The 25,520-nt window shown below is 38.2% G+C and overlaps 1 protein-coding gene across 1 annotated transcript; it reads right to left on the reverse strand.

Moving 5' to 3' along the window:
- Positions 1–428: 428 nt before the first annotated feature.
- Positions 429–15,092, reverse strand: AMTN (amelotin). Its single transcript, XM_045793453.2, has 8 exons — positions 15,039–15,092; positions 12,656–12,742; positions 10,612–10,677; positions 9,609–9,698; positions 5,718–5,753; positions 4,200–4,226; positions 1,395–1,659; positions 429–715 (listed from the first exon to the last, which is right to left on the reverse strand). The coding sequence occupies exons 1-8, from the start codon at positions 15,090–15,092 to the stop codon at positions 705–707; spliced, it is 636 nt and encodes a 211-aa protein (XP_045649409.1). The 3' UTR covers positions 429–704.
- Between the last annotated feature and the right edge of the window lie 10,428 nt (positions 15,093–25,520).

The raw sequence follows: 25,520 nt of genomic DNA on the forward strand, positions 1-25,520 counted from the left end.
TGATAAACTTAAATCAGATGAAATTCTACTTTTTAGACATGTTTTGAAGCAAGAGAATCACCTTTGGTGATTATTTCATGTCATTTCTCACTTTTAGATACACCTAAGTTAGGCAATACATGCCCAGGTCACTCATTCTGTACATGAGCAATCCAAGGAAAGGCGGTATGATTTCTAATTCTTTGTTTCCACTTCATATTTTACATGTGCTTATAGAAAATTAAAGTTGTGGCTCTTATGGGAGAGAGTGGGTCATTAGTTGGGTGTGAGGAAATCAGAAATTATCCTTTCATTGCTGAACATCCACTCCATGACTGTAGTACTCCCTACTCCAAAGAAAGTCCTCCATCTGCAGCAAGATCTAAGTGTCCTGAGGGAATGTAGTTTCTGAAAGGGACCCCCGTTCTATCCCCAAAGAAGAAAAAGGGTCAGTTTCAAAATACGTTTAATATGTATATCTTCCAGGTCCAAGGTGACATAGTGTTACATTTCGCAGGCAAATTTATCCATTTAATTATTTTTTTTCAGAAGTCATTTTTCTCTAGGAAGAGTATGTTTTCTGAAATTTCAAGAAAGTTAGGTAAACTAAGAGTTTCTTCTGATACTCTCTAGTGTGTCTCCATCTAGCCCATGATACGACCAGTGAAAAAGATTCGCATGGATCAGCCCATGTGAGGCGGCTTAGTGGAAAAATTTGAAACAGCTTACTGAATTCCTGGAAGAAAATAAAACACTTTTTAAAAGTAGGTAAAAGCATATTGGATTTAAACATTTTTACTTGAGATCAAACTTCTTTTCTGGGAGCAAGAGTGTCAATATCAAATCATTCTTTTGTCATTTCCAAGGATGTTTGATTCTAGACATCTTTACATGTTAAATGATTATCTCTGCTTGTTGGTGCTTAATGAGGTTAGTTTTGCAACATTTCTTAAGTCCCATCTTTAGAGAACAACATATGTGTTCACCTACTGTGCTAACTCCCATCTATGACTAGTGACTGCTTGCAACACTATGTTAAGAAGGTTCTGTGGCTCATCCATGATCAGTGAGTGGACAGGAGTATAATGATAGATTAACTGTGTGCTCTGTGGGCCTGTATATGTTTGGGGGTCAGAGGGAGATGAGAAAGGGAGAGCACAGTCTGTTTGCAAAGACTTCCAGATCCAACCTAAAATAGAAAATATGTTATGCCAGCAATGAAATGTCTCCTTTCTGGATTGATAACAGTAGGATTGTAAGAATATTCCCTCACATTGCAGGAATCAATTGTGAGTGTTAGGTAAAGGGGATCCCTGATTTTATTAGGAACTGTATTGGTCAAGACAAGAGAAAGAACTCTGTTTCCACTCTGCAGATGACTTTCCTGAGGCATTTTCCTGGCTCAGAGAATTTACCATTTGGAGGCCCAGCGGTGGTTTCCTGGGTAGTGTGCACGCCCCTTTGGATGCCGGCAGGGGCGGTCGCTCCAAAGTCATCGTCTGTGTCGCTGGGAGTTGGGGAGAAGCCCTCCGGAGTTCCCTGGATGGCAGGACTCGCTCCTGCTTGCCCTGCAGGAAGGATTCCATTCTGGGCATCTGGATTAGCTGGACTGGTAGGCAGGATGGCTCCCGGGAACAGTGGCTGAAAAAGGAGGCCTGTGAAGATTTGTGGGGCCACCGGCTGGAAGGAGGAAAGGAAAAGGCAAACAAAGTCAAAAGGACACATTTTAATACTAGTCAACCAGCTTTTCTCCTTTGAGGGCAGCAAGCTGGGGCAGGAAAGACAGGATGGAAAGGTAGAGCCAGAGAAAATAATAAAGATTGGGCATTCCTCGGAAGAAATGCCTCCCTCTTCTGAGCAAGCCTGATGCTGGTTTCATGACTACTATTTGATGCTGTATTTTATTTTCCTCAGAAAGGGTAAGTCACAATCATGGGAGAAGGAATAATGAATATTTCAGGTATATTTGGAGGTAGAACTAAGGGAGGAAATCCACACAATTATGCTGGGTTACCGTTCTTCTCTTGATTTAAATTATTGTCTCTCTTTTGCCCAGAATTTTTAAAAGTGATTTAAGAGACTAAAAATTAATGGAAAAATTAATTAGCCAATCAACCCTCATCTCATGATTTGCATCTCTTCGAGTTTCTTTTGATTTATTTTTTGAAGGCATTGGAATATTCAGTCCGAAATACTTCTCTTGTCAATTCTTCAACCTGTATATTCCTTGAGGTTACTCAATGAACTCCTCTGTGTTGGTCTGTCAATGATTTGCATACAGGAAATAAATGTCGTTGCTGCCTACATTTATTTTTTTTTCCTAGAATAAATTACTGTAAGAAGTTCCTCCTAAGAAGAAATAATTTACACTGGATTTGGAGAAAGTTCAGGCAGGGACTTGTTTTCTGAAACCCCTCAGTTCTCAGGATGTTGACGGAATAAAAAGGGTTGAGGGCTCCTAATTAAGATACAGGTTAGTTTCCTTGAGCATAGTTCCTCATTGTTAGTTTGTATACGAACCTCCTGAGAAGTTTGATTAAAAGGTAATTCCCAGGCTCCACTGTTAGAGAGATTCTGACTGAGCTGATCTAGGGCAGGATCCAGAAATCTGCATCTTTTATCAACCCCGTAAGTTGTCTTGATTTGCCGGTCCGAGACCGCAGTTTGGGAAACACTGTCTTAGGTTTGCCAGGTGCCAGTGCCAGAATTAGACTTATGCCAGAAGACAGACAGGAGTGGAATATAGATGTGTTCAAGCAGGGGGTCATGGCATTCATAGATGTGAAACAAAGAAGGTGGTCATGCCCATCATTAAAAAATAAGAACAAAGCATAGACTAAATTACCAAGTGCATTCTATACAGTGAGGGTAAATACTATTTTATGAAGTGTGTGTGTGTGTGTGTTAGCTGCATGAAAAATACAGCTGTTAATGTGTGTTTTACTTTAAAAAAAAGTTTGAAAACCACTGGTATAGTGGATAGAAAAATGACTTTCAATCTGAATCTACTATTTCTTGACCTTGGGGCCTAAGTAGCTTAAGTTCTCTGAGCCTCAGGTTCGTTATCTATAAAGCTGGGTTAAAAATCTATGCTTCTTGGTGGGGACTAAGGAGGGCACATGTTGTGATGAGCACTGGGTGTTATATGAAACTAATGAGTCATTGAACACTACATCAAAAACTAATGATGTACTATACAGTGGCTAATTGAACATAATAAGAAAAATTAAAAAAATTAAAAAGCCATCATTAAAGAGGAAAAAATATATTAGTTTTGCTTTAAAAAAAAAATCTGTGCTTTGTGCCTGGCAGACTCAGTCCACAGAGCGTGCAACTTTTGATCTTGGAGTCATGAGTTCAAGCCCCACGTTGGGGTAGTTTACTTAAAAAAAAAATTGTAGTTCATAATTTGGTGAGGATTAAAGGCAATGTGTGTAAAAGATCTACCAAGGTGCCTGTTACACAAAATTGGCTTAATAACTGGTAGATGTGGGTGTTCATGAACCATTGTTGCAAAACAGCCCCATTACTTGATTTTATTTGGGTGCAATCTAGCAAATTTCTACCTTTTTCATAATAGAACAATTTAAAAGAAAAACTGTCTTCCCAGATATTGCCTCGACTCTTAACTTCAGTGTCATGTTTAGATACCACATTAATTCAAGTCATTGTTTCCTAAAAGTGACTTACGGGGAAATGTATAGAAGTGTCTAACGGTAAGATGAGTTTTATTTAAGTTCAGCCTCTAGTTATTCATGTGTACAGGCAAGAGGTCATCCATCACTATAAGATGCTAGAAAAAGAACATGTTTTCCTATAACAATTAAAAATTCAAGCCAAGAAAATTAATCTTTCCTGCAATAAATACCAATATGTATATTATTCTACACTGCATGTTTTTAAATAATTTATAATCCTAGAATTTAATCATATACAGTTTAAAAATATTCATTGAATTTGTGGGTAGAACTGAATCTAATATCAATATATGGAAAACAAAAGCTAAATCAAATTAATGGAAAAGTAGCTGGAGAAGGAGAGTGAAATCCTCAGCTAGACAAATGTATCTTAATGCAAGGATCTATAAAAAATGTTCAGTTTACAGTACAATGCTCCAGGTTTAGGGGTTGTGGTCAAAAGCTATTGTGTGGGGACAGAAAGCAGGACTGTGATAGCAGTGAGAAGAATTTGAAATGCTAGTTAATTTTTTTTTTTTTTACCAATTCCTCTGAGCTTAGGATAGCACCCTAAAGGGAAAATAATAACACAAGTTATTAGACAAATTTTAATATATTTGAGGCAAAATATGTATAACATAATTTAAAAACTTAAAATACTTGTAAAATTTGTAAAGAGAGATTTTAAATTTTTCGACAATATTTTAACTGCCTTTATGACTTGTTTCACGTATTTCAAGTCAGCATATGATATTGGACTGCTAATACCTAATATCTGAGTGATGTGAAGTCTTCCACATTTTAAAAGTTGTACATTTTTCTATTATTACGTAATACATGCGCATTGGAGGAAACTTGGAAAATTCAGAAAGCAACAAAGAAAAAAAAATGCCATCCCATCATACAGAGTTCGATGGATTTTCTTCCAGATGTTTTTGACACGTTTCTTTTTTACATAATGGAAGCTATTTATATAATTTATAGAAGTCATTTACATAATTTGGGTCTTACTTTTTCTTTTAATAATACACCCACAATCATTTAAACTTACTAGTGACAAATTCAAATAAGTGTATTTTTTGAATAGTCACAAAGGATTTGCTTTTACATTGCACCATCTACTCAATCATTTCCCTTTTGTTTAAATTTAAGTTGCCCCTGATTTTTTTCTCTACCACAAATATTATTATTTTGAGGAATATATTTGTAAATAGACGTTTGCTGTATTTCAGATTATTTCGCTAGAATGTGTTTCCAGCTGTGGAATTAAGAACTGGTATGAACTTTATATCTGAGTCTGCTTTCAGAAGTAAAAGCTACCACCTGATGCGTGTCCTATATGATCTTGACCCTCGGTAATTTTATCAATGATCTCACAAAGGAAAATAGAGAGAGAGGAAAGTGTATCATTTTTAGGGAAAAGATACATAGTTAATAAATAAATTTGAGATTAAAAAAGAAATCCCTGAAATCATTAATCATTAGATCAGTCCCATTAATTTATTTTCTTCTTAGCTGTATGCTTTAAAGGATTGACTGGTTCACCTGCGACATTTCCTAAGTGGGTGATTGTAACTGAATAACTGTATCTCCAATTACTCGTCTTCAAATTAGAAATAAAAATATTACCTTCATATGTCGTTTTGAATACTGAGATAGTATATAGCAAATAATACAATACCTCAAAGAGTGCCTGGTGCATAGTAAATGTTCAGTCAGGGCTAGCTCATTGTTATCAGTGTTCATACAGTACCAAGTAAACAGGAAACTTGGCAACTATCTGGTAAATTGAGGCAGGATGACATATTGCACACTAAGAGATTTAAAATAAAAATCACGGGGCGCCTGGGTGGCACAGCGGTTAAGCGTCTGCCTTGGCTCAGGGCGTGATCCCGGCGTTATGGGATCAAGCCCCACATCAGGCTCCTCCTCTAAGAGCCTGCTTCTTCCTCTCCCACTCCCCCTGCTTGTGTTCCCTTTCTCGCTGGCTGTCTCTCTCTCTGTCAAATAAATAAATAAAATCTTAAAAAAAAAATAAATCACATTACAAAATAATCTTACGTGGGTTCCAAGGTGTGCTACAATAACTGGCAACATCTGAAAAAGAGTGAAAAATTCAATTAAAAATAAATTCAAAGGTAAGTTCTAGCACATGATACAAATACTGAGATTTTCTTAAAAGTATATCATATTCATTGAACATGTCTTTGTTACCAGTCTATCAACTGTAGTCATAGATAGAGACCCATAGAGTTGGTTGGGAATTGGAATTCATCTAATTTGTAAAAAGCAGATTAGACCCAGAGAGATTTAGAAACTAGTCCAAGGCAGCACATTCAGGAGGTAGAAATTACTGAATAGGATGAGGAAAAAATAATTTTGGTCTCAAGCTATCTCCAAACTGAAAGTTATTACAAGTAATGATAGTAAAATGCATGTTTCTTTTATATGGCATCTCAGAAGATTAAAAATGGATTTTTAAAATACAAAGGTTTATCAAAGAATATATGTTTAGTTTCATAATGGTGACCTGGATATTTTGGGGTTAAAATAGAGCACCGGTAGAAAATTATGGATGATATTCTATCATCTTGATACTGGCAGAGTTCTTAGAACTAAGTGAGAAACACTTCACTGGTCACCGACAGCCACATAAATGTTAGGAAGTTAAAGTTGAAAAGATTTGGGTGAGGTGTTGGCATGCTCTGATACTCTAGGAACCAACCTAGAATTTGTCCAAAAGAACTAGTGTTTTAAAGTTTATTTTATTTCTACAGAAATTCACATAATGTCATAAAAGTCATCCAAATGGGAATTTTAACACTAACCAACCCAAAAGATGTGAAAGTCTTATGAAACAGACTCTTAACTTTATTATTTCCCAAGACAATTTGTACAGTAATACCCATAATGCTGAAAGGTACATACATTTAAGTATATACATTTAATAAAGAGCCTTACCGTCAGTCAGATCCTTGGCTACTGACAATAAAAAAACCGACTAATCTTCAGAATCGTGATTGGAAAGTAGGGTGAAGGGAAGGGGCACTCAGGATGTGGAAAAGAGCGTAATTGAGATTTCTTCTTTAAAGGCCAGTTAGAAGGAACAAAAAGATGTAAAGCGGAAACCACACATGTGTAAATAAAAAGTGTAATAAAAGATGATTTAGTTATTCACCAATGTAACAAAAAGGAGAAAAATTTTTTATTAGTTTTTGGTAGAGAAATTGTTTGAATAAAAATAGCGAACACTGAGTGTTTACTGTGTGGTAGGCACTGTTCCAAGTGTTCTCTGTTTATTTGCTCATTTAATTCTCCTAACAGCCCTAGAGGTAGGTTCTATTTTAATCCCTATTTTAAATCATGAGGAAAATGAGTCACGGAGTGGTAAGTAACTTGACCACACACGTAGTAACTAGAGAGCTGGGATTCGACCAGAGTTCTGCGGTTCTAGAGTTCACCCTTAACTACGTTGACCTTGCTTTGTTAAATGAGAGCTGTCGACAGGTGCCCAGGTTTCTGGCTGAGGATGTAGGCCACTCTGCCTAGGGAGACACAGGATTGGAGGGGCTGAGGCTGTACAGGAGGTCAGGTATGGGGACCCTTGGTGGGGGCATATCCTGGAGACACTGAAGAATCCCTACTGAGAACGGGGATTGATTTACATTATTGCATATCGGGGAGCATGCAATATCGAACTCTCTCTGCTGAACCTTCAGTGACATCTACCAATGCCTTTGACGCCAGTAGATTTTTTTTTTAAGATTTTATGTATTCATTTGAGAGCAAGAGAGAGTGAGAGAGAGAGCACAAGTGGGGTGAGGGGCAGAGGGAGAAGCAGACTCCCCACTGAGCTGGGAGCTCGATGAGGGGATCCCAGGACTCCAGGATCATGACCTGAGCCGAAGACAGATGCTTAACTGACTGAGCCCCCCCGGAGCCCCTCCAGGGGATAATCTTTGGTGAATATGAAGATGCACTAAATTGGGCTTCAAGGTTAGAGCAGGGCAACAACTGAGACTGAAGCTGGGGAGTTAGCATATGGATTGTATCAGGGTCATGGGTTAAAGAGCTTCTCATTTTATTTGCCTGTATCTCTAGTCTTTTTCAGAGGATCACTTTCATTATTAAGATATAAATAAGCAGCAAATACTTTGAGTGAAGGCGCTAATATATCTGTAAGAAAGAAACACTGATAGACAAGTAAGTATACATCTCAATACTAAAAAAGAAATGTAAAAAGTAGTTACGTCACAGAATTTCACAAATACGAATAAGTGAAACAGTATAGAGTTTCTTGTGTTGTTATCTTGGACAAATGAAAGTACAAAGAGAAGTATTAGTTGCACATGATACAGAATTTAGATTGAGTAGCTTCAAATTGTTTTGTCAATTAAACTCAGCTTTGATTAGAATTACTAATTAGTACAAGCTTGCTCTTATTAGACCTGGAGGTGTCCACAGTGGTAGGAAGATGGTAAGAATATATTGGTTCATTGCTGTATTCGTGTTTCATAATTTGGGAATGTGTATTAAAAGTCTTACACTTTTGTATGTCTTTGGACCCACAAATACTGTTCCTAAGAACCGATCCTGAGGAAATAATTATTGTCATGGTCAAAGACTTATTTAAAGGATGTTCGCTGTAATATTGTTTACAGAAGCAAAAAGTTTGATGAAAAAAGACCAATTTTTGCAATATGGTGGAATATTAAGTGATAAATAAAAACAGTTTTATAAGTGAATATTTCAAAATACAAAGACCATTCAAAATACATCAAGTAAAAAAATTAGGTTATAGAACATTAGACATAGTAAGAATATAAATTTTCTTTAAAAAATATACTTACATGTGTAGAAAAAAGGACCGGAAGGACATACCCTAGAATGCTGACCCTGTTTAGTTCTGGCTGGTAGGATTATGGGTGAATTTTATTTTTCTTTTTGCTTTTCTGTATTTTCTTAATTCTCTATAATTAACACACAATATATGTAATACATAAAAAAGCTTCTACAAAAAATTAGACCATTGCGTGGGAATGATAGGGGCTGAGTTCATGTGTTAGAAAAAGTTACCTATAAACAACTTAGTCTAACTATAAAGAGATCATTGTGCTTTTCTCCAGTCTTCAAGCTATTTAGAGAAGTTTCAAGAAGGTAAAACTTGGGCTTTGTCTGTAGTTAAAATGCAACACTTCTGATAGGAGTGATGCCTTACGTATACCATTTAAAACCTAGTGGGAGAGGGTTTTTCGGGTTTCTTCCTGAAAGCAAGTAATGATGGGAGGGGAGAAGGAGCTAGAGAGTCGTTGGGTACTTGAGAGGAGGCTCTCAAGTACGAAGCAAGCGTACAAGAAAGGAGATTAGATTTGCTGGAAATAAACTTTACCCATCTCAGTTTTTTCTTTGGGATATTTCTGGTCACCCAGAAAGTCTTCTATAGATGATAGTGAGGTAGAAAAGAATCCTGCTACCTCTCAATTTTCCCCCTTATATTCTTAACTTTTTAATCTTCCCCAGAACCTCACATTTTCCTGTTACCCATTTCAAATGTGTTCTAGAGAGGTTATGGGGTGGCGTGCTCAGCTTTCCCGGTGAGTTTTCATCAAGGACTAAATTACCAAAGATGTTCTATGTTCAGTTGAACATTCTTCTGTAAATTTCTGGGTAAAACTTTTTTTTTTAAAGATTTCTTTATTTTAGAGAGAGAGAGAGAGAATCTCAAGCAGACTCCCCCCTGAGTATGAAGTCAGATGCCTAGCTTGATCCCAGGACCCCGAAAACATGACCTGAGTAGAAACCAAGAATGTGACACTCAACCCACTGAGCCACTCAGGCGCCCCTCTGTGTAAAACTTTTAAGAACCTTAAAAAAATTATTTCCTTCCCTTTAGGCTTCTACCTGATAGAAAATGCTCCCCAATGTTAAACTGAACTCCCATCTTGAACTTACTTGGGGTTGCAGCTGCTGTTGTGCGTTCAGTCCCCCCAGGCTCAGTGGGAGGGTCTGGGTACCAGGTGCCATCCCTGCGGCCGGATTTAGCTGTAGGACAACAAAAAAGATTGTCATTGTGTTGTTTCAGGTTGAACATTCAAGAAACTAAAATGTACTTACCAAATGTAAAATATGTTTAAAGGGACGATTTGCTACGCGAATATGTACATTTACTATGCACACATAAAAAACAGTATGTGATATACTATTGCATTAGGAATTAGGTATAGAGATGAAGTTCAGGGCCTTATTTAGTCACTAGTACAACCGTGAGGTCCAGGAGTAACTTTTCCCATATGAATCCATTCTCTTGTGGATTACTTTGATGATTTTATCCTCACTTTCCCCTTTTGACTATAATAACTACAGTCCTTGAGATTTTTTAATAGCTTTCTTATAAAGAAATTAATTTCTTCATAGGCCTCCCCATAAAAATGGTGAGGGTCACAATGAAATATCTCGTCTGAATACAGTCTAGTACTATGTTTAAATCTGACCACCTTAATCAGGAAAGGAATTTACTGCGTTTCCTCTCCCAAACAGAGTAAACTATACAGATAGTCCATGAGAAGAATGAAGATCTTTCTACCCCTTCTAGTTAGTTCTACTTGGGGTGATGATAGTGGTCACAAGGTTTGTGTGGGTGTGTGGACATTGTAGGGGCAGTGAGGAAAATATGTTGGAGAAATGTGCAGCAGAGCTTGAAGAAGAGGTAAGAAGAACGAAAGCGGTTAAAGACATGAGAATTTGATTAATTCCCTTAGAAGCCCTTTTGCTAAGAAAAACTTTTTATCATGTACTATATAGCATCCCATGCTCTGACTTTTCTGTGTTCTCTTTTAACTTATCTACAAAGAGTATATACGTGTGTGTGTATGTGCGTGTGTGTATTTGTGGATACACTCAACATTAGGTATTGTATTTAACAGTGGATATTCAAATGATATAAAAGACTACTTACCAGCTGCAGATCTGACCCCAGTGTGAACATCTGCGTCAGTGGTATTAGACTTAAAGAGGGGAATACCTGTGGGGGAATTGAAATTGATGTGAGACCAGAGCTTGTCTGTTTCCACTCCATAATGCTGTCAATGGCAGATGTCCTCAAGTGTCTATACTCCCGTCACAGGTGGATTTAGGATGAAGGTAAATGGAAGTGAAGTTTTGGGGCCTCTCATCAGCATTGACCCCTTCTGTGGCCCTCAGTGGTACCCTAGCAATGTGTTGAGTTTAAAAATGAATAATTGGCCCTTATTTCTTATCTCGTAATAAATTATCCACAATGAGATACCACCTCACACCTGTCAGAAGAGCTACAAGTAACAAGTTAGGAAACAACAGATGTTGGGGATGATGCGGAGAAAGGGCAACCCTCTTACACTGTTGGTGGAATGCAAACTGGTGCAGCCACTCTGGAAAACAGTATGGAGATTCCTCAAAAAGTTAAAAATAGAGCTACCCTATGACCCAGGAATTGCACTACTAGGTATTTACCCAAAGGATACAAACACAGTCATTCGATGGGGTACATGCACCCCAATGTTTATAGCAGCAGTGTTCATAATAGCCAAAATATGGAAAGAGCCTAGATGTCCACTGACAGATAAATGGATAAAGAAGATGTGGTGTATGTATACAATGGAATACTACTCAGCCATAAAAAAAATGAAATCTTACCATTTGCAACAATGTGGATGGAGCTAGAGGGTATTATTCTAAATGAAAGAAGTCAATTAGAGAAAGACAAATACCATATGACTTTGCTCATATATGTAATATAAAAAACAAAACAGATGAAGATGGGGGAAGGGAGGGAAAAATAAAATAAGATGAAACCAAAGAGGGAGACAACCTTAAGGGACTCTTAACTATAAGAAAACAAACTGAGAGTTGCTGTAGGGGAAGTGGGTGAGGGGATGAGGTAATTGGGTGATGGGTATAAAGGACGGCACTTGTAGTGAGAGCTGGCTGTTATATGCAACTGATGAATCACTACGCTCTACTTCTTTTTTTTTTTTTTAAAGATTTTATTTATTTATTAGACAGAGATAGAGACAGCCAGCGAGAGAGGGAACACAAGCAGGGGGAGTGGGAGAGGAAGAAGCAGGCTCCCAGCAGAGGAGCCTGATGTGGGGCTCGATCCCATAACGCCAGGATCACGCCCTGAGCCGAAGGCAGACGCTTAACCGCTGTGCCACCCAAGCGCCCCTCTACTTCTGAAACTAATAATACACAACATGTTAATTGATTTTAAATAAAATAAAAATAAATTATACATGTTAGTATTTAATTTTACATATCTAATTTTGTCTTCTTTTTCTTAAACAACATCCTTAAATTGTATAAGCTTCAGGTTCCTTAAGGAGTGAGATGGGGTCCTGTCTTGAGTGTTCTCTAATGTCCATAAACTAAAAAGAGAACTTTAGACCTTGGTGTTACTGTACTATTTCACAAAGTCTAGATGTAGGTAAGGAGGGATCCTTTAGCGTTGGAGTGGGAAGTGCAGAGCTAGTGTTGGAGTGAGAAGAAGGGGAAGCCAAGAGATAAGACAGTTTTCAAAAGTCTTTATGCTTTGAAGAAACAGATTTTACAGTAACATCAACTCATCAGTAGAATGGAACTGAAGAAAACTGTAAGGAAATCCAGTTATTTTTATAGAAGTATCTTAATTCCTGCTCGCTCTGGCAGATACGGCATAGGCTTATGTCACAGTATTTCAAGGCATTGATGACCAAGCTTTGTCAGTACGTGTGGCTATTGCTTTTCAGAGTTTACTACTGGTTGCTAAACCAAATTATTACTGAGACAAAAAGAAAAAGAATGAAGATGTTTTGCTTTTCCTGCTCAAAATTTTCAAAAAGTGTGTTGGCTTCTTTTCTTCCCAAAAGAAAGCCTTTCTCTCTTGTTTAGCCATAAGACTGTGTGTAAAACTTGATTTTAAATTCACTAGTCTTACCATGTTTCCCTTGTTGGTCTGCAAATGTTCCCCGTTGTAGGACTCTTACCTGATTTGGCTGCTGCTGGTTTAGTAGTGTTGCCTGATGTGGAGCCGGTTTGGTTGGAGGAAGTCCCAAAGCAGGGTTGAGCTGCGTCTGTGATAACGAATACTAGATGAGGCAGGGATGGGTCTGAGGTTTTGTATCCATTTATTTCCAGGATGTAACAAGCTGTCCCAAATGCAGAAATGTCTGCCTTTAGGCTCTGTATGTTTCTGGAGTAGTTTCAGTTCCCTGGGAAGTTTCATATATGATGGGAAATGGAATTGTAGAGTGGAAAGATGCCAGAGCAGAGGGGTGTGGTGGGAGGGATATAGGGTGGGGCTGGGCACATGGACTTCAGGGGGCAGTTCCTAGGCTTCCTTCTCTTTTCTGTAACCACCTTCCTCCTTTTCCAAGACATGAAATACATAATCTGCACCGCAGCTCTGTAAACATTTGCTTGATTCCCATGCCTGAAGACAAGCCGCCATACTTCTACTGCAGTTTCATGAAGCTTCCTGCTTCTGCCTTGTGCCTGACAAGTCACTTCCTGTAATGGAAATTCAATCTCCTTCCCAGCCTGGGTATTTTCCTAGTGTATTAAGAACTGAACTGTAGGGGTGAAATTGTCCTTGACACCCATATCATCTATCTAATCATCATTGATTCATTTTTTATGCCTTTATGATAATTCAATAAATTCATTTACAAATAATAAAAAATACCTTGTCCATGTGTCCTGAGTTTTCATGTGATAAATATTACTACTATACCTTGTAGACATGTCAGTGTTACACCCCACATCCCCTGCTCCACTAGCTCTCCAGCTGCTCTCACATCATCAGCTGTTAGCAATCTGCTTTAACCTGCATGCCACTCCTCAGTCAACCTTGAATGATAGCTGTGCGCCTGGAAAGTTTTATTTATCTTGAGTTTTCACAAATTGTATGGTAATTTGAATATGCTAAAGACACCCTATTTAGAAGAAGTTTTTGGTAAATTTGTTCGAAGTGAAAAATCCATGTTTTACAAAAGAATTACTAATTTACCTTGTTTCAAAAATATATTTTTGCAGACAACTTCTTTAAAGAAGGACATAGGTATATTTGGAGTGAAATAAGAAGGAGATTGGTTTTATCCCCTCCCCATAAGATCACCCTGTTCATTTTCATAGAACTAATCATAGTTATAATTTATAGCTTAACATTTCTTTAAAAAATCATTTTTAGTATCTATAATCCTTGCAAATACTATGAAGGATCGTATCTTTTTTCCTCCCTACTCACCATTGTATTTTCAGCACTAGCACAGGATCTGGTACATAGAGATTTCAATAAGTATTTGTTGATTGTATGGATGACTATAGACATGTCAAGGGAGTTTAACTAAGAATGGTCTCTGTTTGTTCTATTTCCTTCCAATTTTTTGGAAAGATTCCTTCCAATTTTTTCTCTATGCACACACGTAAGCTCCTCAAATGGCCAAAGGGAAATCCACTTAGAGATCCAAACCACCCACATCTAAGTCTATAAAATATTGGAGGACAACTGTAGTATGTGTTCAAACATTAGTACTCCTTTCTTTCAAACACCTATTATATGTTATATTTTTCAACATTCTAAATAAAAAAGTTGGCCACTGTGTAATATTCCCTGGCTGTTCTGCACTTTGATTGTCTTCTTAGAGTTTATATAGTCACATAATTTGGTAACCTTTTTAGGGCTTATATCGTCTACAGGTTTCATGCTTCCAATTAGGAAAGTCAGAAAATGTTGTTTACCTCTTTAGTCATGAGAAAATAACCGGTTGCCATGAAAATCTTAAATTCTTTTTGGAAAGTAAAATAATTATCCTCTTTGAGTAGATTTAATTTAAGGCATTCCTTTTTTTCCCCTAGTTTCTACTCCACTGTTCTGCCAAAATAATTGAAATTCTATCACGTTAGAGTGGATGCTTTTTAAAAATCTAAGTATGTTGATAGTATTAGCATTAATGATTTTTTAATTTTCTCTTTTGCTGGGACACAATGCAAGACAAGACTAAAATATGTATGATGCAAATTATTTTAAAACTTGGACTGACAAGATCATGAATTTGAATTTCAGACTGTGTCACAGTAAAAAACCCTGAAATGTTTAACCAGCAAATGAAGATGCATGATAAGATGCGAGGCTGGTTGGCACCATTAAAGATTCATTTAATGTTCAAAAAAAATAAAAATCTAAGTATGTTGAAATATGCACTGTCACCTTATTAGTTTATCATTTTTCACCTTGGAAAATAAAAACAGAGAACTAAGGGGTTGGGTCACAGGACAGAGCAGTGTTGTAGAGAGCAGGAAGAAAGCTGGGTCTACAAGCAGAGGTGCTGCTGAGGCTGGCTGGCGATAGAATAAACACATTGCACTTACCGGTAATGACCGAGTTGATCCTAGAAGATAAAGTAGTAGAATCAGAGTCTTCATGTTTCAAAATGCTGCCTATAATAACAAAATAGTGTCACTCTTTCACTCTATTTTTTCCCTTTTCAGAGAAGATATTTTTTAAAAAGTTCTACTTGAAGTATGATCAATTAATGTTACCTTTCTCCCCACTCCACAAAATGTACAGGTGAAAGGCTATTCAAAGTCCAGTTGATTGCTCCAGTGTCTGTGGTGAATAATTTTATCCTTTGATGTGTCGTAAGTTTGTAGAAGGAATTTAAACTCAATTCCAGGAGGCTGGCAAGTGAGAGTCCAATCAGGACTTAGCTGTCTGTGAAATCATTTGGTTTCTTTCATTTCCCAACATTTCATTAGGTGAGTTATTAGCTGCAGACATCATATTACCCAATGTCTACCACTTTAATAGAGGGTATTTCAGGAAGACATACCTTGTGCAATTAAAAAAAAATGCAGACAATAAAAATAATTATAATCCTCTTTCACCTCCTCTCCTTTCCAAATGACTTCCCAGGTGTATCTGTTTTGTCATGTTTCTATGAACATATAAATCAAATATCAGAATGTATAGCTTTGTGCATAGTTAAAAAAATTAGGCCTGTTATGTATTGCTTTGCAACTTTATTTACTTGACAAATAATGGACAACTTCATGTGTCAGTACATACAGATTTATTTCATTTATTTAATGTTATATTATATCACATAACATTTCTTTTAGATGGACATTTCGTCCATTTCCATTGTATTTTATAATGATAAAAATGGAACAATGAGCATCCTTATAAAGCTTGTCTCACAGATGTGGGGGTATTTCTGTAGGTTTTAGTCCTAGAAGTGCTGAATTAAAGGATATCTGTTTTAAATTTTGATAGATAAGGCAGAATTTCCATCCAGAAATGTTGAATGGTATGCTTTATTTTAAATGAGGAAAAAGATACTGAAACTTGAGCAACATGCGGGTGCCCACGGACGTCTGTTTCACAACAAAAAAACAGCTAAGTGCTCACTGTGGGTTTTCAGGGCCCCAGGCTGCATCGGGAGCTTTTGAGATCTGCTACCTCTTCAATGATGTTTTTATGGAACTTGGTTGGGTCTATTCAACAACTTCTGAGTACAAATCAATGATGAATTTGTGTCATGACAGAATTTCTCATGGAAGGCCACTGTAGATTTGGCTTGTTTTAGGGTCCAGAAAGTCTGTCAATGGAAAATTGTCTGAGACAGTGAGGCATTCCAAAGAACTTTTCTGTAATTATTCCCTTCGTGACACAATCAATTTTTGTTATTGTCAGGAAGGAATGGGAATACTGTCTAGGAGGGGAAACACAAAGTTTAGCAAGTATATGCTTGGTAAGTGGCAATGATAGGAGCATACACAGGTACGAAGGAGAGCATGGCTAATTTTGTTGGGGGCAGAAAAACACAAAAAGCTTCACAAGGAGGTGATCGTAAGCCGGGTTTTGAAAGATTAAAAAAGTTCATTGAGAAAGCAAGCAGAGCGTCTGGGCAGACCAAGCCTCCAGGTATGGAGGGATGATGTTATTGTTTCCTATCACTGGAGCAAAATGGAAGGAGGGTAGAAGTGGAAGACGGGGTTGGAGAGATACCTAATTTTAACCTTCTGTAGCATTTTGTTTGTTTCTATTACTCATATTGGCACTTAATTAGACATTATCTTATAGGGCTCCTTCATTATTTTCCAATTGTATGTTTCTCTTGAAGTGGGTGAAGAGTCCTTAAGGCCTTGTCTTATTTGTATAGTGTCTTTTATGTTAATAACATTGCAAAGCACCAGATGGTCACCACATGTCAATGAATACATGGTAGAGGTTATACCATAGAGAGCCGAAGCAAGGTTGAGGTGAAAGAAAACTTCAGAGAAGAGATGGTTTGTTTTTTTTTTTTTTTAAAGATTTTATTTATTCATGTGACAGAGACAGCCAACGAGAGAGGGAATACAGCAGGGGAATGGGAGAGGAAGAAGCAGGCTCCCAGCAGAGGAGCCCGATGTGGGACTCGATCCTGGTACGCCGGGATCACGCCCTGAGCTGAAGGCAGACGCTTAAGGACTGCGCTACCCAGGCGCCCCAAGAGATGGGGTTTTAAATGGATTTGGAGAATAACTATTGTTGGTGAGACAGAGAATAGCCTAGAAAGGAAGTGAGAGTGAGAGGAGCAAAGGAACATTAAGGATTAAAGGATGTGAAAGGGAAGCAACTTTATGTTCTCACAGGCTTTCAAAACATTCGTTCATTCCTGTATCCAGTCAACTCGTTCTTCCAACCCATAATTCAGCATGTACTCACTCTGTGTTCTGCTAGCATTGTTTTCGTCCCTGGAAATGGAAGTGAACGGAAGGGGCAAAAATCCCTTCCGTCATGAGCTTACATTTTGGTGGGGGGAACATTAAATGTTCAAGCAGCCCATGTGACACCAGGGAGTCCACTTTCCCTGGGCATTATTTTCAATGCATGTGTGGGTGGTGGGTGTCCTTGAATTTTTTTTATATTTCTTTTGGATGGAGGCTGAGTTGAGTTTATGGCACTGTTGTTTTTGGACTTGGGTGTGGGGACTTGAGCTCCATCTCCAGCCTAGAGTACAGGGCTAGTGAACAGCTCATTGGGGCTGAATCACTGTGACTGTCTGGGCATCAGGTGATTCAGGGAACCGAAGGTGCATCCAGTTCCTATTGCAGACATGCCTCCAACCCCAAGTGGGAACGGGACACGCCCTAGCTCGAAAGCTGAGCAGTCAGTGAGATTTGGGAATGGAAACATGGGAAATTCAGAAGGCTGAGTAATTTCTTAGACAAAAAATTTTAAGTCTGAAAGCAGATAGCTTACAATAATATAATTATGGAGTTGAGTGTCAAGAAATATGTACTATAAAAGGAAAAAATCCCTAAATCATTATAAAACAGAGACATCAGCAAAAACAGTGAAGTAATTTATTTTTCTGAAACAACTTAGGATATCAGCATTCATTAAAGTGTTTTATGAGCTGCAGATGACATCTTTTGGACCTGTAGGTCTAGACATTTCTTGATCTTTCTAATTGGTTTTAGTTTTATTTCTTTGGGTTATGAACCTCTTTGATACTCTGATTGAATCTACACACCATCTTCTCAGAGAAGTGCACATATGCTCATGAACACAGTGTATATCAGAAAACTGTAGAGGTTTCATGGGTCTCCTGATAGCTCAGATTAAGGGTCTCTGGTTTATTTTTTTATTTTATCTTTTTTTTTTTTTTTTTTTTTTTTTTTTTTTTAAGAGAGAGAGTGCATGAGCCGGGCAGGGTGAGGGGCAAAGGGAGAGGGAGAGAGAGAATCTTAAGGAGGCTCCAGGCCCAGCGTGAAGCCCCATGCAGGGCTCGATCACATGACCCTGAGATCATGACCTCAGCTGAAACCAAGAGTTGGATGCTTAACCAACCAAGGCACTGAGGCACCCCAAGAATCTCTGGTTTAGAAGAATCTTTGTGGAAATGTCTAGTGATTTATGTGATCCTTGAACTTTTTAGGTTTTCTCTAGTCAAGCAATGCACTGTCTTCCCAACTCCATCATACCCAGTATGTGGGAAGATCTGAAATTACCCATACCCTACGTTCTCTTTGTGAATCCCAGTCTAAGACCCTGTTTGGCAGTGAAAGAATAAGACAAACTGGAAACCTCTCTCTCCTACCACCACTTGATAATTCAGCCACAGGGTTCAAAGGATTTGAGACACATGATGGCTATTAACTCTACTGATAACTTGACTGAATAAATCAAATAAATGAATAAGTGGAAACTAGTCAGCATTCCCTGATGCATGGTAATTTCAATGATACGTATTAAATATAAACCTAAATTTTACTGGGCCAAGCGTTATACTAGAAGCTAAGACACAAAAGTGAATAAGACAGAATCCCTGCTTGAATTCTTATGGGAAATACAGCAAGTATCTGATCACTGTCCAGTGTACAGATGAAATGGAAGTGTGCACTAGAGGTCAGAAGACAGTCTTAATGCATTTTCATCTTGTTTCTCTGCACTTTTTCATGGTATTCCCTCTGCCTGGGGTCTCACTTTTCATCTCTGCTGTCGATGTTCTATTCATCCTTAAAGATCCTCCTTTATACTACAATCTCCATCAAGTCTCTCTTTCTTCCCTAATTTGGAGTCAGCCTTTTCCCTTTCTGAAAGCTTCTGGGACTTTCTTATTTATTTTATTCTGCTTTGGCTGATGCTATTGTTATTTGTGCTTATGTTTCAAGATGTTAGATTCCAAGTTAAATCTTGTCACTGTAGCATCCAGCAAAGTATTTTGCATGTGGTAGAATAATTAATATGAGTTGAATTGAATTAACACTTGCTTGACTTTGTCAATTTACACAATTCTTTAAAATTGTTGACCAGTTCATACTATCCCAGAAGAAATTGGGGCATATTCTTAGAAATCTGCAGAAGAGGCACTTTGTAATGGAATAGTTTTGTGAATGCTGGAAGGACAGCCACTAAATTAAATGTACCTAAAATTCTGCTAAATAGAATATAACTATAAAAGTTTTTACTAATCTTTTGAAGTTCTGTTCAGATTAGGCATCAGAAAAATATGTCCAGACTTCTTGGCAGAGTGAGTTGTCCCTTGTCAGAGGTAATAAAGTTCAGTATGTAATGTCATTATAAATGCTGGATATGTTATATCAAAGTTCTATATTCTATAAGGTTGAGCTCAATGGATTATGGTAAGATTGTACTCTGGTTATGTAGAAAAATTTCAACTAAATATTAAAAGTATATACTTAGGGATTTAAAAAAAGTAAGCTTGATTGTAGATGATTTTCTAAAATGGAAAAGAATGTCCTGCAAATGGCAACAAATGGAGATGCTGAGGCGGGATAAGAGACACAGTACTAGTGTCGTGGATTAATTAGTAATTTCAGTGTTTGGATGGTATGATGGTTTAGATAAGGTTCTGGGACAGTGTTGGGAATTTATGTAGTTTCAGAGTCCATACGATACTGCCAATTGGGTAGTTACTTTCAGTTTTGTCAAAGTAATTAGGAAAATAGTTTCAAAGTCGAATGGGAGGTAAGTATATGATTCTGTGATGCCATATGGAGACTGTGTTTCAAAGAGGCTGGTGCTGGGTATTAAGGAGGGCACGTATTGCATGGTGCACTGGGTGTTATATGCAAGTAATGAATCATGGAACTTTACATCAAAAACTAGGGATGTACTGTATGGTGACTACCATAATATAATAAAAAATATTATTATAATGAAAAAAAAAACCAAAGTTAGATGCAGAGTCAGTGTAAGGTTGGGTGACATTACAGAGATGCTTTGTTTCAAAGTCATTGGTGCCAGCTTCTGGGCTGGTTTGCTTTATGGTTACAACAGATGTTAGTGCGGGAATTATAGTTGGAGCTGAGTTGCACATGTGGTGTTGATGGTAGAAGTTTCTTCAGAAGTAAGGTAGCAGAGGCAATGAAAGTTATAGTAGTGGTTTGTGTTCGAGGGAGAGAGTTGAAAATGAAAACAAGAGATCCTAATGTGGGCTTGGATAGAGGATCACAGGAGGGAAAATTTCATTTTGATAACGTTGAGTTTGTCCAAGCCTCTTGTTGATTTGTGGATTTGGATGGAGTTTGGTGAGATCAGATATTTTTTGAGATAGCTTTGGACAAGACTGAAATTTATGTTTTTTTTAATGAATAACAGATTTTAGAAAATATTTTGGTAGAGGAGATTTTGATCGACTACAGGATTTTGTATGAGTTTTTGTAGAGCAAGCATCTGATTAAATAGCTGGCATAAGAAGAGCTTTGGACAAGACAATTCTCTGCTTAATAGCTGTTCTCGGATGACAATAAGGAAAGGCTACGCCTGACAAAACAACTGCTTTTGGATGCATTTTAGATGGGTTGGCTCTTTGCTTATTCGTTATTCTTCAGCGGTTTTGTGTACATCCAGGTCTTAACTAAACATCGGTCTTTGGACCAGCTATGGACACGGGAATGCTTTTCTGATAAGTTAGTTTTAGAAGAGTTCGTTTAGAGGCAGCTGTTTTTAGGATGAGTTTTGGATGGTTCATCTCTTTGTATATTAACTTGTTTCAGATGAGTTTGTTTGAGGTAGCTCCTTGCTGAATAACTTCTTTGGGAAAGAGAATTCTTTGCAGATCAGCTTGTTTTAGATGAATTTGTGTTGATCCAGGTCTGGGCTAAACAGCTGCTTTTGGATGAACTTTGGACAAGAAGCTCTTTTCTGACAAGTTGGTTTCAGAGGAGCTTGTGTAGAGCTAGATCCTGAATGAATAGTTGTCTGGGATGGATTTTGGGTGTTGATTAGCTGGTCTCCAACAAATTTGTATAGAGCCAAGTCTTGGCTGACCAACTATTTCTGAATGAGTTGAGGATGGAGCTATTTTCTTCTCATGAGCTGGTTTGGGGAAAAAAAATGCATACATCAGACATGTATTGAGATGAATTTGGACTGAATGCAGATGAATCAGGTTATGCTCTGTTTGGTTCTAGCTTTCCTTCGCTTATTACCATGGGATTGAGCAGAGAGAAGGATAACCATAAGAAACTATCATTAAATCTTAGAGGAGAAAAAAGTAAGTAAACTGATGGCAGCATTTTTTATTTGACCTGCAGTTTATGGGGGGATCAAAGCTAGCACTCATCTGTCTATTTAATTTAATTTTGTAGGATTTTCTTGATCAAATACTCCAAATAGCTTTTATAAAATATATTTTTTAAAGATTTTATATATTTACTTGAAAGAGAGAGAGCAGGAGCCAGAGCGAGCAGGGGGGAGGAGCATAGGGAGGGAGGGAGAAGCAGGCTCCATGCTGAGCAGGGAGCCTGATGGGGAACTTGATCCCAGGACCCCGGGATCATGACCCGAGCCAAAGGTAGATGCTCAACTGACTGAGCCACCCTGGCACCCCTCCAAATAACTTTTTAATTGTGTTTTTAAATCACCAGATATCAAGGAGGTGTTGAAGTGTCAATTGTTAGCTTCTTGACCAATTGTTCAGTCTAGGTAGTTTATGTTAATTGGTTTGAGAACCTATCGATGTGGGATGGGGAGGAATCTCGTCATGGGGCTTGTTTTAATGGTTAGTTTCCCCTGTGTCCTTATCCCCTTACCCTAAGCCCAAATGAGTTCTAGTCTTACAACTAATTATTTAAAAATATCTATTGGATATTTACTATTTTTCAGACACTATGCTAGACAGTGAGGGTTGAGCTGGTAGATTCTCAATTTGCTATCCCTGATGTACAATGAGAAAGATGAGGCCTAAGATTCGGTCATGCCACAGGCCAGCATCTTGAAGTGTGGATGGAGGTAGAGTACAAGAGATTGAGAAGGAGCAGCACCTTAGGAGAAAAACTTGGAGAGGGTGGTTTTATACAAGGCAGAGTAAGAGTTTGCAAAAGTGACAAAGTGACAAAGTGTGGGGAGTTGCTAAGAGGTCAGGAACAGCAATGACTGAAATATGTCCGTTTAAATTAGCCACAAGTAGGTCAATGGTGAATGGAGGAACTGGTCGTGGGGTAAAAGCTGAATTAGAGTATACCGAGGAGTGGGAGATAAAGAGGTAGACACAGGGTGGTGTGATGTCTGTAGATAACTCAGCCTTTTGAAAACGTCCACTGTGAACTAATGAAGAAATAAAGGAGAAAGGCCCTGGGAAGGCAGGATATTTTTGTATTTGGAGCACAAACGGAGGGATTGGGAACAGACATAGGTAGATTTGTAGATACGGTGGCAGTAAATTGAGGGAATCAATTTGATGAGTTCTTTTTGCTCTGTGAAATAGTAGGCAAATTCATTTACCAAGAGTTGGGGGAGAGGGGGAAGAGACCGAGATTTTAGGCTGGAGAATACCTAACACAATCTTTTGGAGTGTGAGTGAGCATGCTGACCAGAGACTAGTGGTCTGGAGCATTGTTCTGTTGTGGAATCATCTCCAGTAACTGTCAGCATCTTGGTTATATGGTTCAGATGGTGGTTTCCAGTGGGGTGCTTGCATTAGTGCGGACGCTTAGCCCGGGCATTGAGGACAGTCATAGCTTTTTTTTTTTTTTTTTAAAGATTTTATTTATTTACGTGACAGAGAGACAGCCAGCGAGAGAGAGGGAACACAGCAGGGGGAGTGGGAGAGGAAGAAGCAGGCTCATAGTGGAGGAGCCCGATGTGGGACTCGATCCTGGTACGCCGGGATCACGCCCTGAGCCGAAGGCAGACGCTTAACGACTGAGCCACCCAGGCGCAGTCATAGCTTTAGGACAAATATGGAACTAGCTAGGGATCCTGACCTGGGATTCTCTCACTTCTGATCTCTTCTCCTTCCCCACTCCTTCCAGCTGACAATCTCATCTTCCTTAACTGAAACAACAGGGAGAAAATAAAGGCCATTTTAGGAGAACTCTCTTATTTTCTTAACATGGACTCTTTTCCTTCTTGTTACAATACTCGTACTAATGGACAGCTCCTCTACTTTTGTTCTGGATCCATTTTTTTTTTTTTAAACTTTCTTAAGGACTTCCCTTTTCCAGTTATCTTCCCATCTCTTTTTCGTGGATCATTTCTACCAGCATACCAATACGGTCCACGTCAAGAAACACAACACAACTCTCTTGACTCTACATCTCCATCCAGCAGCTGCCTTATTTCTTGACTCTCTTTCACAGGAATTATTTGCATTGTCTCGTTTCTTCACCTTCCACTTACTCATTTCACAATGGCTTCCATTCCCACACTTTACTGAAACTGCTCTCTCTTCAGGTCTCTAGTGATCCCCATGCTGCCAGTGCTAAGGGACAGTATCTGGTCTTCATCTTATTCAGCTTTTTGGTGGCATTTGTATCATTAACCACTGCCTCTTCCTTTAAATACTTTCCTTGCCTCTCTTGGCTTTCATGATACCACTCTCCTGTTTTTCCTGCTATCTCCCTGATAGTTCCTTCTAGTTTTCTTTATTACCTTCAGAAAAGTTAGAGTGCCTCAAGGTTTAATGCTAAGCATTCTTTCCTTGCCTTCTCTTTCACTTTTTCCCTTCACTTCCCTTTTCATCTCTTCTCCCACCTCCCTCCTCATGTGATCTCACTCGTTCTATGTCTTTGAATACAATTCAAATGCTGATAACTCTCAATTTTATATTTTTGCCTAGATTTTTCCAATGAGTTCAAATCCCAATACCTAATAGCTTACTTGAGATCTTTATTTGGATATCTAATACTTACCTTGAACATAATATGTTTCAAACTGACTACTCGATTATACTCTGTATTCCTCCCAAACTACGTTTTTTTTTTTCAAATCATTGCCATCTTGGTAAATGACACCATTACCTACCCAGTTTTCCAGGTCAAACACCTAGGATTTATACTTTATTTAACCCACTTCGTCATGTACCATCAGTACTACTTCAAAAATATATCCCAAACTTCTTGATTTTTCTCCAATCCTATTCTTTCCCCCCAAGTTTCATCTAGTTCTAGGTTTTCCAACCTTGGCCCCCCTTGGCATCATGGATTAGATCATTCTTTTTTTTGCAAGGAGACAATCTGGGGCGTTGTAGCATGTTTAGCAGCATGCTTGGCCTCTACCCACTAGATGTCAGTAGCATCCTTCTAGTTGTGAAACAAAAGCCTCTCTAGATGTTGCTAAGTGCCTCCTGGCGGGGGCACTATTGTGCCCAGGTAAAAACTCCTAATCTAGTCTAAGACCCCATTATCTCTAACATGAATTGGTAACCTGCAAATGAATCTCTCGGCTCTTACCCCTGCCTCCTGATCTCAGGTACCATTACCTGTGCATGGACTACTGCAATAGCGTTTTCACCACCCACTGCCGCCACTCTGATCCCCCGCAGTCCTCTCTCCACGCGGCTGCTAGACAACATGTTGATACTGTCTTGCCCTACTTAAAAATCCTCAGTGGCTTTTCACTGAATTGTGAGTGAAGTATAAGCTTGTTATTATGGTGTATAAAATCTTTTTAAATGTTTACATTTATTATATTAGAATAAGTCTTAATAAGCACTAACCACCACTTCCAAGGACCTTGTTTACTACAACTTACTTGCATATTCTTCTGATTAGAATACAATATCAGGATCAGACACATTTGCATTTGAATCCCGACTTTGGTACTTGCTGGCTTGATATCCTCAGGCAAATTAAGGAATATTGTTCATCTTTAAATTCTTCATGTATCAAATAAGCATTTTCATCTTCACCTTATACAGTTGAAGGTTTTTATGGCTCTGAACACCTAACATTATTCTTGGCACATAGTAGATACTTAGTATTTATTTTCTGTTTAGGGTCTGAGACCCAAGGATAAGCTGACAGCAGATTGGCATCTATGGGAAGGACATGTTCCCTTGGTCCCTTTGCTACTGGCTTTAAGCATTAATAGGTCACTTCATAAAAGTTTAGAGCTTT

Source organism: Ursus americanus, chromosome 8 (assembly GCF_024610735.1).
Source record: "Ursus americanus isolate L20-20 chromosome 8, mUrsAme1.1.p, whole genome shotgun sequence".
NCBI lineage: Eukaryota > Metazoa > Chordata > Mammalia > Carnivora > Ursidae > Ursus > Ursus americanus.

Bases quoted from the DNA above. Each gene is read 5' to 3' on its own strand.
- AMTN (XM_045793453.2), bottom strand. From the start codon at position 15,092: ATGAAGACTCTGATTCTACTACTTTATCTTCTAGGATCAACTCGGTCA. The intron at 10,678-12,655 runs GTAAGAGTCCTA...ATTCCCCCACAG, and splicing joins ACCAGCAGCAGCCAAATCAG to GTATTCCCCTCTTTAAGTCT. The intron at 4,227-5,717 runs GTAAGATTATTT...TTTTCCCTTTAG, and splicing joins TAGCACACCTTGGAACCCAC to GGTGCTATCCTAAGCTCAGA.